The sequence below is a fragment of the Oncorhynchus masou genome, chromosome 28 (assembly GCF_036934945.1).
Source record: "Oncorhynchus masou masou isolate Uvic2021 chromosome 28, UVic_Omas_1.1, whole genome shotgun sequence".
Classification (NCBI taxonomy): Eukaryota; Metazoa; Chordata; class Actinopteri; order Salmoniformes; family Salmonidae; genus Oncorhynchus; species Oncorhynchus masou.
In genome coordinates this window covers 19710659-19724291 of record NC_088239.1, presented here as the reverse complement: position 1 = coordinate 19724291, position 13633 = coordinate 19710659, and the positions used below count along the sequence as shown (strand labels likewise).

Sequence of the window (13633 nt, the reverse complement as noted above, 5' to 3'; positions counted from 1 at the left end):
AGCCACATCTCGGTGAAACATAAGATGTTACAGTTTTTAATGTCCCGTTGGTAGGATAATCTTAATAGTAGGTCATCAATGTTATTTTCTATCGATTGCACGTTAGCAAGGAGAAAGGAAGGCATTGGGAGTTTACTCACTCGCCTCGGCATTCTCAGAAGGATCCCTGATCTGCGTCCCATTTTCCGGCGTCTTTTCTTCACGCAAAAGGCCTGTTTCAGTGAAAGCAGGATATCCTTCTCGTTGACTCGTTAAAGGAAAACGTTTCTTCCAGTCAGTGGTGAGTAATAGCTTTTCTGATTTTCTGAAGTTCTTTTCGGTCATAAGAGACAGTAGCAGCAACATTATGTACACAATAAGTAAAAAAATTAAGTTACGCAAAAACAATTGCACAATTGAATGTAAAATGTCAGCCATGTTCTTCGGCACCATCTGTTTCATGCATTTAATGTGATGCACATCTCTTCAACCATTGGATTGCACTATTGACATACACTGAGTGTACAAAACATAACATAGACAAACCAGGTGAAAGCTATGATCCCTTATTGATGTCACCTGTTGAATCCACTTTAATCAGTGTAGATGAAGGGGAGGAGACCGGTTAAAGAAGGAGTTTTAGGCCTGGAGACAATTGAGACATGCATGTGTGCCCTTCAGACAAAATATATAAGTGCCTTTGAGTGGGGCATGGCAGTAGGTGCCAGACACACCGGTTTGAGTGTCAAGAATTGCAACACTGCTGGGGTTTTCACACTCAACAGCTTCCTGTGTGTATCAAGAATGGTCCACCACCCAAAGGACATCCAGCCAACTTGACACAACTGTGGGAAGCATTGGAGTCAGCCTGGGCCACTTTAGACACCTTGTAGTCCATGCCCTGAAGAATTGAGGCTGTTCTTTAAAAAAGGTACTTTTACCCATTTCTCTCCTCAATTTTGTGATATCCAATTAGTAGTTACAGTCTTGTCCCATCGCTGCAACTCCCCTATGAACTCGGGAGAGTCTAAGGTCGAGAGCCATGCTTCCTCCGAAACACAAGCCGCACTGCTTCTTGACACACTGCTCGCTCAACCCGGAAGCCAGCCACACCAATGTGTTGCAGGAAACACCATCCAGCTGGCGACCAAAGTCAGCTTGCTGGCACCCGGCCTGCCACAAGGAATCGCTAGAGCGCGATAGGACAAGGAAATCTGGGCCTGGCCAAACCCTCCCCTAACCCGGATGGTGCTGGGCCAATTGTGCGCTGCCCGAATTGAGGCTGTTCTAAGGGCAAAAAGGGGTACAACTCAATATTTGGAAGGTGTTTCTTAATGTTTTGTACACTCAGTGTATTTGTTATGGTGTGTTCAGAGTACCCTATCTTGAAGCCTATAGGGGAATTACAACAACCAACATGATGCTTCTAGCCATTGGAACAATGTCCCTATCTGCCTCATCATGCTAGACCAGCTGTACCTTCACAGTTGACTTCATGTTGCATCTGAATTGGAGCAAAGTCAAATCCAATATGTCATAAAAAGCTAAATCTGCAATGGAAAGTACATTGTCGGTACTGGATAGATTTTTGATACACCAAAAACTATTTTGCAGAGCCAGCGAGACATTTGAAACATCTCTATATTGCATAACTTCCACAGGAACGAGAGTGTATTAACTCTTACTTAACTGGGTTGAGAACCATTTCCATTTCAGTAGCTTCAGGCAAGCACTAATATAAAAAGATAGATATATGTTCTATCTACTGTACCTAACACATACTGTTCAAAAGCCTAATTGGATTCGTGACAAACAGCTGTAGCCGTCCAGCATCCTTTGAGCAGGGCAATCACAAAGTAGTCTGACTGGAAACCTGAATACAGGCCCTGGTTTCTGACTGGTTAGGTTCCTCTTTAGACAATGCTGTTGTGGAACTGAATTATCACATGACCAAATACTGCTTCTCATACGAGTCATTCAAAGTCTTGCTGATGGTCATTTGGCTTGGTTATTATTATTTGTCTGTCACACAGAACCGAAGTGATTTACACCACATGTAACACTTGACCACCCATTTTGCCACATCTTTCCTTTCAGCGGGGTTCCTTCCATCAATAATTAGCTAATCTTTAGAAGAAAAGAGAGGAGTGAAAGTGGAATTTATGGTCTAGTGTCACTTAAACTTGTAAAAGTCATTACCTTACTGGCTTCACTGTAGAGTTCCTGCCATGAGTTTATGAAAGCATAACAGAGATAGCATTTCAGTGATTGACAAAAATCCAACCCAATGTATTTAGCATTTTATTTATCTTGTGGGAAACACATTCAACATGGATGATTTTGCAGCTGTTGAGTCGAGGGGAGTGGGATCAGAGGCATCATGCTCCTAATATCTGAGGGGGAACCGATGACCAAACATATGTCTTATTTTTTATATAAGACACTACTGATGATTCATTCTCATACCAGTTGTTTACATTGAGGGGAGCATGTCACCTCAGGTTCAATGAGCATGATGCCCCTGTGTTGGATGGCCGCTGACACATCGGCCTTGGAGAAATAAAACATACATTGCAGGTTGTAGTGGAGGTTGTCTGTCCGTTCTTCACAGTTTTAAGGCTTGGATGTGCCACGCAGGGATAAGAGGTGCATTCTGGGTATGATTTAAGAATGAGCAAGACTGTCTAAAATGGCACTCTATTCTCTACATAGTGCACTGCTGACCAAAGCCCACTATATAGGTAATAGGGTGTCATTTCAGATACAACCCAACAAGAACGTTCAATCCACCGACCACCGTGTGAATACATATATTATAAGAGTTTTCTTGATCAACTCGGAAGTCACAGTAATGGAGTCTGTTTAACATTCCCTTCTAACACAATTCTACGAGATCTTGCCTCATTATACTCATCCTTACTTTGTAATTGAAGGAAAACCAAATGAACATATTTACAATGAAAGTAAAAACAACCAAATCATCTTTGAGGGTATATGGTCTACTAAGCAAATGTACGTACCAGTACCATACATATTATGTTTGCCTTTTTCCAGGCAATACTGTACGTAAAATGGAATAAAATCAGCATTGGGATAAATAAGGGGATGTATGGTAAGATGAATGTCACATCTATTGCATGGATAAATATTGTGCCATCATACACGTTCAGCCTAGCTACTATTATTGTAGTTCAATAATAAATAAAACAGAGTATACTATCATAAATCAAAACTCTCATGACATACATTCTTCTCCCTTCGAGCCTGAGTGCACAGGTCAAGTAAAACATGTATATCATTTGATATTTCCTCCAATGTATTTGTTTTCTCCTTTACAAAATGCAGAAATGATCCCTTTTCATGCAGTATACATGTTCCATTGAAGGGCTGGCCAGCTTTGGAGGTCTGTGTTTGCCAGTAGTGTTGGTGAGTGTGGGTTAGGTTAGTCCAGTAGTAGTCAGACAGAGTAGTATAGTAGTGTCCTCTACAGTGGTGTGTTGTCTGTTGGCAACGTCACTATCCTGCTTGCATCTCATACTCTGAAGAGCGTGAAGTAACGTTAACAGAATGCCTCTGAAACGTTGGGGAACCCAGTGATCCTTCAATCCTGAAAAACAGAAAGGTTATCCTTATAGAGCTCATGCTTAGATAAAACAGAATGCTGAGCATTCACATTCTCTTACATATTTTTCAGAAGGATGGAAATGAAATAAATATTTTCTGTTTCTGCAGCCACTATGGCTGAAGATAACCCTTATGGAAAAACCACATGAATTTTACGTGAACACACGTGAAGTGTTCCAAAAACACATGTTTTTATGTTATCACATGTGATCTTAATGTGAAGTTAATGTGATAACATGTGACAACATGTAAAGCAACATTTAACTACACATTTGAAAATGTGATCGCATGTGCAGTGTTTCAAAAACACATGTATTCACATGATTTCACATGTGAAATCATGTGATTTTCTTGTAAGTGGAATAAGCTGTTATGGCTGGAGATTAAAAGCAGAGCATGAGAGGGGTCCTGTGAAAGACGGTCAATGCTTTGTCTGTAATCGGCAGAAAAAAACTTTTTCCATTGAAACTAACACTTATGAGACATGTACAAACACAGTATCATACAGGCTGCATGCTAAGTCATGACAAAAATACATGAAAAGGGTTAATGCTCAAGACTATACAGCCCTTGCAAAGCAAACACAAGCTCCGTCCAGTAACATGCCTCTGCTACAGTGTACAGAAACCTTGATAATAAGAAATGGTGTCTCTTTCCTCAGCATCATGCCATAACAATAACCAGAAAAGAATGACCAAATCAGGTAATGTTGCTCAATACACTCTCGAAATAACCCTTTATTTAATAGGAATGAGACAAACTGGCAATTTGAAAACCGTATTGTCGGTACTTCCAGTACACTCTAAACAGTACCAGAGACGTCCAGCAGACAGCACTATAGACATCAATCAAAACCCACCTCTAAATTTTGACAAAAGAGAGTAAAAAGAAAATGCACACACCAATGACCAAACGCACAATGTTTTAATTGCTTATGGTCAATAACGGTATTAGAAGCTGAAAGGAAAAAGCAAACATTAGCACTAAAAACATTTCTAGAGCAAGCATTTCAGCGACAGAAGCCAGCCATGGAAGACTATACTGGATATAGAGACTCCATCCACACAGAAGGAATCACGATACTGAGCGGGGCACAGATGAATGTGGAGTGAAAGCTGAAAGCATAAAAGCTAAAAGCAGCCTCAGGTTAGTAGAGCTAGCTGAGTGTCAAGCAGCCTCAGGTTAGTAGAGCTAGCTGAGTGTCAAGCAGCCTCAGGTTAGTCGAGCTAGCTGAGTGTCAAGCAGCCTCAGGTTAGTCGAGCTAGCTGAGTGTCAAGCAGCCTCAGGTTAGTCGTGCTAGCTGAGTGTCAAGCAGCCTCAGGTTAGTCGAGCTAGCTGAGTGTCAAGCAGCCTCAGGTTAGTCGAGCTAGCTGAGTGTCAAGCAGCCTCAGGTTAGTCGAGCTAGCTGAGTGTCAAGCAGCCTCAGGTTAGTCGAGCTAGCTGAGTGTCAAGCCGCCTCAGGTTAGTAGAGCTAGCTGAGTGTCAAGCCGCCTCAGGTTAGTAGAGCGAGCTGAGTGTCAAGCCGCCTCAGGTTAGTAGAGCGAGCTGAGTGTCAAGCCGCCTCAGGTTAGTAGAGCGAGCTGAGTGTCAAGCCGCCTCAGGTTAGTAGAGCTAGCTGTATGTTAAGCAGCCTCAGGTTAGTAGAGCTAGCTGAGTGTCAATCCGCCTCAGGTTAGTAGAGCTAGCTGAGTGTCAAGCCGCCTCAGGTTTGTCGAGCTAGCTGAGTGTCAAGCAGCCCTATCGAGAAGGCGGTGACTGAAGACAACCAAGGAGCCAGAGGAGGGATGAGGAAGGAATGGAGGGAGGTCAGTGTCCTGTCAGCCAGCCACAGCCGTCACTGACCGACCGACGTTGTCCCCTTACCTGCGGTCACTCTTCTCCCTCCTCGGGCGTGATCTCAGTCTCTTTGTGGACCACTACTTTGGTCACTGACATGTCAGGGTGCTGCTCTTTGGCCTCTTTTATGGCCTGAGCCAGGGCCTAAAAACAGTATGCCAAACACCCCATGGAGGGAAACAGAGAGGAAGGTGGAATGGGTATGATCAGAATCACAAGTGTAAGGGTTGGACTCGTCACAGTATGTGTTTGTGTACACCTCAGTCACTGTGTGTGTTTGTCACTGTGTGTGTACACCTCCCGGTCACGGACCTCAGCTGTTGAACAACAGAGCTTTAAGTCACTTAAAGGCAAAGCATCTCCCAACACAGTATCCAGCAGGCACAATATGGAAAATTATTTCAAATTGACGTCATTTTCTGGTTGTAAACTGTTATTCAGGTTGAGAAGTGGCCATATAACCAGATTGCAACCAACTGGTTCCTGTAGCAACCAGGTAAAGACATATTGTTCATGACAACATTAACACGTGAAAGAAAAGATGTCAATTTGTTATCTAGTCAGATTACAACAAGATAAAGATGTCTTTTTCTGGTTGCCAAAAAGACAACTAGTATACAGCCTGACCATGACGTCATAAAAGACACTATAATGATGTTATTGCCCGCTGAGTAAGGAACCCAATATTATCAGCATTGTATCCAGGTACCACCTGTGTTAAAATAGTTCTGCCTATTTAATAGCTGTAAGGCTACTTGCATGCTAAAGGACACACAGTGTAAGAGTGTCTTCCTACCTCGTCATGGTCTATGTCTGCATCCCCCGAGATGACGATTCTCTTCTCGATCCTCGTTTCCGAGATTCCTCCTTTCACAGTCTGGTAAAAAAATCAAATGTAATTTAAGGGACATTTCATTCAAGGAACAACTAAGTCAAACTATAGTTAGATATATTTGGTATACAGCATGTGGGAAGCGGGAAGCAAACGCCAAGCACAAACCAAATGAGCCATAAGAACCACCTTGGTTAAATTCTATAGCTACACCACTAACAGACTAGTAATATCCATATCCTCTATTCCAGGCTTCCCCAACTGGTTCCCATGTTTACTGAGCAATTATTTTGTTTTTTGTTTTGTTGGACATTAAAAACAATTGTGAAAACACTAGCAAATCAGCTTCAAGTGATTTTAATTTTGGATATCTGTTCCAAAGTATTCCCATGCATAATAGAGATATCCATGTAATTGTACACAAATGTAGGCAAGGTTTGAAACTAATCTGTTTGGGCTTCTTGCGGCCAATTTGCAATCTACAAATATTTGTAATCATGTTCCGGACCCCTGACCATCCACTCAAGATTATTTTTTTATACTGAACACAAATATAATCGCAACATGTAAAGTGTTGGTCCTATGTTTCATGAGCTGAAATAAAAATCCCAGAAATGTTCCACATGCACAAAAACCTTATTTCTCTCAGATTTTGTGCACAAATTTGTTTACATCCCTGTGAGTGACCATTTCTCCTTTCACAAGATAATCCATCCACCTGACAGGTGTGGCATATCAAAAAGCTGATTAAACCGTATGGTCAATACACAGGTGCACCTTGTGCTGGGGCCAATAAATGGCCACTCTAAAATGTGCAGTTTTGTCACACAACACAATGCCACAGATGCAATCGGAATGCTGACTGCAGGAATGTCCACCAGAGCTGTTGCCAGAGAATTTAATGTTCATTTCTTTACAATAAGCCGCCTCCAGTGTTGTTTTAGAGAATTTGGCAGTACGTCCACCCGCCCTCACAACCGCAGACCATGTGTAGCCACGTCAGCCCAGGACCTCCATATCTAGCTTCTTCATCTGTGGGGTTGTCTGAGACCAGCCACCTGGATAGCTGATGAAACAGAGTTTGCACAACCAAATAATTTTTGCACAAACTTTCAGAATCCTATTCACGGAAGCTCATCTGCATGCTCGTCATCCTCACCAGGGTCTTGACCTGACTGATGTCGTAACTGACTTCAGTGGGCAAATGCTCACCATCGATGGCCACTGGCATGCTGGAGAAGTGTGCTTTTCACAGATGAATCACGGTTTCAACTGTAACGGTCAGATGGCAGACAGCGTGTATGGTGTTGTGTGGGCGAGCGGTTTGCGGAGTGCCCCGTGGTGGTGGGGTTATGGTATGTGCAGGCGTAAACTATGGACAAAAATACATTTTTTTTTAATCGATGGCAATTTGAATGCACAGAGATACCGTCACGAGATCCTGAGGCCCATTGTTGTGCCATTCATCCACCGCCATCACCTTATGTTTCATCCTGATAATGCACTGCTCCATGTCGCAAGGATCTGTACACAATTCCTGGAAGTGAAAACATCCCAGTTCTTCCATGGCCTGCATACTCATCAGACATGTCACCCATTGAGCATGTGTGGGATGCTCTGGATCGACGTGTACGACAGCGTGTTCGAGTTCCCGACAACATCTAGAAACTTTGCACAGCCATTGAAGAGGAGTGGGACAACATTCCACAGGCCACAATCAACAGTCTGATCAACTCTATGCGAAGGAGATGTCACGCTGCATGATGCAATGGTGGTCACACCAGATAATGGTTGGTTTTCTGATCCACGCCCCTACCTTTTTTTAATGTATCTGTGACCAACAGATGCATATCTGTATTCCCAGTCATGTGAAATCCATAGATTAGGGCCTGATGAATGTAGTTCAATTGACTGATTTCTTTATATGAACTGTAACTCAGTAAAATCTTTACAATTATTGCATGTTGCGTTTAGTTGATGATCCCTGCTCTCTTCACTCATGCCCCTATTCATTCATGCTGATGGTGAATGAGAGTGGCACCCCACTCAGGCCGGGTCAGGTAGTACCTACCTTGGTGATATGTGTGGTTGTTGTTGTGCTGGTGGTCTCTGAGGTGATGGTCTGGGCGCTCATCAACACCCCCGCCTCTGGATCAGTGTCAGCGTCACCCTGGCACAAAACACAGACACAATACATCCTCTCCATTGAGTGCTTCAAAGCTGGGACTGAGACTGAAAAACAGGTCATCAAAAAGAAAGGAAGACCAAGGCACTCTTCATATATGAAAAGTGCCTTGGTCCTCCTTTCTTTTTGATGACCAATTCACCCCTTTTATTAAAGACCACCTTCTGTCTACCAAAATGTACTATTGTGTACCTTAGTAGCGCTTCCCTTCCTCTTACTACGAGATTGAAAAACAGCCTCTATCTCAAGGCCATTAGACTGCTAAACAGCAATCACTAACTCAGTGGCTGCTGCCTACACTGAGACCCAATCACTGGCTACTTTATTAAATGGATCACTAGTCACTTTAAACAATGCCACTTTAATAATGTTTACATATTTTACATTACTCATATCACATGTATATACTGTATTTTACACCATCTACTGCACCATGCCAATGCCGCTCGGCCATTGGCCATATACTTATATGTACATATTCTCATTCAACCCTTTAGATTTGTATGTATTAGGTAGTTGTTTGGGAATTGTTAGATTACTTGTTAGATATTACTGCACTGTAGGAACTAGAAGCACAAGGATTTTGCTACACTCGCATTAACATCTGCTAACCATGTGTTTGTGACCAATCGCATTTGATTTGAAGAACAGGGTCGTGTTCATCTGGCACCAAACGGAAGAAAACGGACTGAAACAGAGGAATTCCCTGGGCTCTTTTTTGTTTTCTGTTGCAAAACTTTTACAACTTTTATATTGTGTGCCCTAATGAATGAGGTTGAAAACATTGGAGTAAATGAGAAGAACCAGTACAGAGCATGAGCCTGAACAACCCTGACGTCTTGTGAGGACCTTTACCTCCAGTGACCGGTATGTGATGGTTTTCATTTCCGTGTGTATTACAGGTACGTCCTGGGGCACCAGCATCTCTGTCTCCTCCATCACGTCTGCCCTGTTGAAGGTCAGGACCTCTGGAGACTCCAGCGCAGATGTCTGAAAGAGAGGAAGAAGGGTGAAATGGAGAGAGACAAAATGAGACTGGTGCAGAAAGTTGGATCTTTATACCTTATGGTCACACGCTAGCGTACATCTACGCATAAACATGTTCATGACCACACACACAGAATTACAATTTCACCACCTGTCTACAGGACAAACACAAGCAATTTGTTTATTGGAAGGTTATAGAAAATGCAGGAGAAGAAAATGGGAAAAAAGCTTAAAGAAAAGATTCACCCATTTTGAATATGATATTGTTTTTGTGCATCTCTGAGCAATGTTCTATCACTTCCCTGGGATATTTCATGTGTATTTTTGCTATTGCCGTTTAGGCAGGCAGAAATCCTGCCGGTATGACATAGCACTGCGATAAAATCACTCTCACTAACCTGGAAGTTAATCGGAATACAACTTTTAGATTGTGAAAACGTCTGTCATACATGTCAGATTTCAATACTGGCCGATGTCAAATGCAGGAGGTTGTCTTCGTTCGAATTAGCCATTGATCATATTTTTGATATTCCTACCTCAAGAAATGTGTAATTTAACGGAGGGTCTAGCACATTTCTCCTACTTGTCTGCCTCTTCAGTCCAGGGTGCTTTGCATGGTGTCGTTGCATGGCCATTGTGAATGTCAGACTCCACTCTGAGGCACATGGATCTGCAGGTTGAACATGGTGAGTTTGTAAACTCCTAAATTGATAGGGCAGTTTGTTTCAGCAATTTTACAGCTAACTAGCTACTTCACATGCCGATATTGACTTTGATATTATTGTGTGTAGCTACGTTGGCTAGCTAGCTAGACAGCCAGCCCCAAGAGAGAGCATTGCATTGTAGGTTTTGTAGTCGACTTAAACTGCAACAGATTTCCATAACGATTTTCACATGTTGCTACCAACCTTTTTATAACAATAAAATATTTGTTCACAAAAAATATTGTTCTCACATATTAGTGTTATTTAACACTGTAAATTATAGTAATGAGTGGTTTTGGGTGGATTTTTCCTTTAAGGAAAGTCTGAATAATTGTTGATCATTCATGAGATGCATGCTCTCTCTGATAAAAACATAAAAAAACTTCAATAAATGAATCAACATAAATGATCAAATCCCAAAGCACAGAATAAGGGAGAATTTTGTGTTACAAAGAATGTAAGAAAATGTCAAATGTTTACAATAACAACAACATTTGCTTTCCTGATGAAAGAGTTGTATATCACCCAGGTCCCTTTGGACCCTGACCAAAGAACAAATGCAAAGAGATTTTCACTTCAACCAGTCTGAGTCATGCATGACAGAACTCAACAGTGTTCACCACTGAGTAAGTCTTATTTATCTGGATGTGTGGAAGCCTATTCATTCATTTTGGAGAAGGCCAAATTGGTCTACCTGGCAGGGTTGTACATATTTATAAACAATTCCTGTTGCTTTCACTGAAACGGTCCATATCATTGAAATTGGCTGTGGACTTCAAACTTAATCGATAGCAACAGACTGCTATCTATTTAAGCTGTGCTTCTCATAGACGCGTGTCCATAAAAATTTAAATTATTGCCACTCATGATTACCACAAAGGTAATCTTTGGGAACATTGGGGAAATGAGGCAGTACTACCAGGAAGGGATATGCACCATTTCCGCTGTGAAACTGTGTGTACATGTGCAGGTCGAAATATTCGAATTGAACGTTTATATTGTCGCTCCAAGAACAAACACTAACAGGCACACACACACCTCCCTCTATGGAATCTTCCACGACAGTTTTCAATACTGCTCCTGGGTAATACATATACAGTAGCGTGTATCTGCAGCTTGCAGTATTTACAACCTGCCTGGCCAGGGTATTGATTTCCAATAGAAACCCCAGTGTGCAGAAACAGGGACAGGAAACAAGGTCGTTGTCATCCCCACCTGCACATCACTACACACACAGCTCCACAGGCTGTAATGGCTGACTGCTGTTATTGGTGAAGAGGAGGGGCAGGACTGGGAGAGTTGGATGGCTTATCCAGTGGTAATACTGCTTATTACAGGCAAATTACAGGCAAATGGGAGGCCAATATTGGGATAATTTTGGGAGGCTCGATTGATATTACAGGCGATTGTGAGGGTAAGACTCGGCTAGATTGAGCACTTTCTAAGTAGCATGGACAAAAAGGAATGTGAGACCAGGGTAGTTTCAGCTAGCTTTTCCAGTGCTAATGTAGGCGAGTGGGAAGGAGAGTTGAGGACGTACTTACGGGACAACTAGGGAAAAGGTTGGGGCTCTTTGGGGTGTTACCTCTGAGTGAGCTCTAGCAGCAGCTACCTCCCCACTGAGACTCTGCCAGGATGCTCCTGTAGGAGAGGGGGACACAAAGTGCCCTCTCCAGTCCAGGCTGTTCTCTTTCTCCTCCTCTGAGACTGACCCTGTGGACACCTCTCCCTCTGACGGACTGTCCAGCCCCAGGCCTCCACCTGAGCCTGCGTTTGGAGTTTCCTCCTCAGTCTCTGTCTGATTCACCGCTGCCTCTACAGCCTCGTCCACAGCGGCCTGGGCCGCGGCAGTCAGGGCAGGCCCTGCGGAGGCTATGCTAGCGGCGCCGCTAGTGTCACTCGCCTCGCTGGGCGTGTCCGAGTCATCATGCATGAGCGTCCCTGTAAACCCAAGCACGGACTGAGGCCCATCATCCTTTATCCCTCCCAATGAATCTGTCTCTACCTGCTCAGGCTGCTGACCAGCTTGTTTCTCCATGCCGTCAGGCTGTTTCTCCACCGGCTGCTCCTGGTCCTCTGCCGGCTGTTCTGTCTGCTGATCCTCAACCTCTTCTGTTTGCTGTGATGATACCACCTCTGTCTGCAGCACGATCCGCTCCACCTTCTCTGTTGTCTAGCAAAGGAAACAAACGTCACAGTCAGTCTCCTTGAACCTGTGTGGGCACTTCAATTACTGTAGGCCTAGTAGGCCTAAACAAAGACAAATAGCATGATTGTGTTTCCATACAGCAGGAAAGGGTTACTTTATATGTTAGTACCGACGTGATCTTCTGAATGCATATTGTCATTTAACATTGGTTTCATTGCATGATTGCTTTGTTTTCCACTTTGAGGTATCGAAATGTTCTAAAAGGTGAGTAGGGTGGAAAAAAAATCTCTCACATTCCTCCTCAATACAGTCATAGGACCATGTGGTACATCTGTCTAGACAAACCATGTCCTCATAAACCCGTCCTTAACAATGTGTCCTTATAAACCTGTCCTAAATCATGTGTCCTCATAAAGCTGTCCTTAACCATGTGTCCTTTTAAATCTGTCCTAAAACATATGTCCTCATCAACCTGTCCTCTGTTTTTGATTTGATTTGTTTTAATGGTCGGGAGAAAGGACGGACGGACGGACGGACTGACAGGGAACAGGCAAGTGGCGATGACAGAAATGCCTGACAGACAGCAGTGGCTAGAGCGACAACATTTCCTCACCAACAAGGACAAACAGTATAGACACTGAACAGTTCTCTTACAAAAGAGATGTTATCTCAATTTAAATAACCTGTATATGTAAAGTTGAAAACAAATAAATTATAACTGCTGTCATCCCATTTGTTAAGTTGTATATTGTCCATAGGGCATAAGAGGCCACCTTGAGCAGGGCCTGACTATGGGCAGGCGAGGCAGTCCAACCCCCCGTGCTGGTCTGATATCGGGCCGAATATAAGAGAGCGGTGAGCTCCGGGGACATCTCCTCAAAGGTCGGCTTAGGCTGAGCAGACAGAGAGATGGGGAGAGTACACACACAGGAGTAGAAGAGAGAGACACACACGCACACACACAGTTAGATACTGTACATAAAAAGGAGGAGAGACACAGACAGACAGGCCTTTGATACAATGCCCAGACACAAGCTCAGGGGATAGGGGTTTGTGGGGATTATTCATAAGAGCATTGAGGTGTAGATTGATCGCTAAGAAGGGTCATTTTAGAAGATTGGGTTTGAGAAGATAGAATACTTTAAGAACTCTTAAGAATCTAGAGTGATTTCAAAGGTTTAAAGTGATCAAATGACAGTGTTTTCAAATGTGTTTTTTAATCCATGTTTGTATGCTATATTACGCAAATCTGAGGAATTGATAGAAACACCACCCTGTGACATATCAATCACTTTACTAGAGCTTTTATACATTTATAGCACTTCTACAAAAGAGTG

The 13633-nt window shown here is 43.0% G+C and overlaps 1 protein-coding gene across 5 annotated transcripts in view; it reads right to left on the bottom strand.

Annotated features, from left to right (window-relative positions):
• Window positions 1–2267: 2267 nt before the first annotated feature.
• LOC135517308 (band 4.1-like protein 3) overlaps window positions 2268–13633 on the bottom strand; it is a 56256-nt gene continuing 44890 nt past the window's right edge. For 3 of the 5 annotated variants that reach the window (XM_064941494.1, XM_064941496.1, XM_064941495.1), the window contains 7 exons: window positions 13070–13189; window positions 12153–12320; window positions 9312–9446; window positions 8343–8441; window positions 6236–6316; window positions 5467–5583; window positions 2268–3586 (listed from right to left, as the gene is read on the bottom strand). In XM_064941494.1, coding sequence (XP_064797566.1) covers window positions 5473–5583; window positions 6236–6316; window positions 8343–8441; window positions 9312–9446; window positions 12153–12320; window positions 13070–13189 — 714 coding nt within the window. In that variant the 3' untranslated portion in view covers window positions 2268–3586; window positions 5467–5472. The remainder of the gene's footprint in view (window positions 3587–5466; window positions 5584–6235; window positions 6317–8342; window positions 8442–9311; window positions 9447–12152; window positions 12321–13069; window positions 13190–13633) is intronic. The other 2 variants (XM_064941497.1, XM_064941498.1) reach the window with 2 other exon arrangements.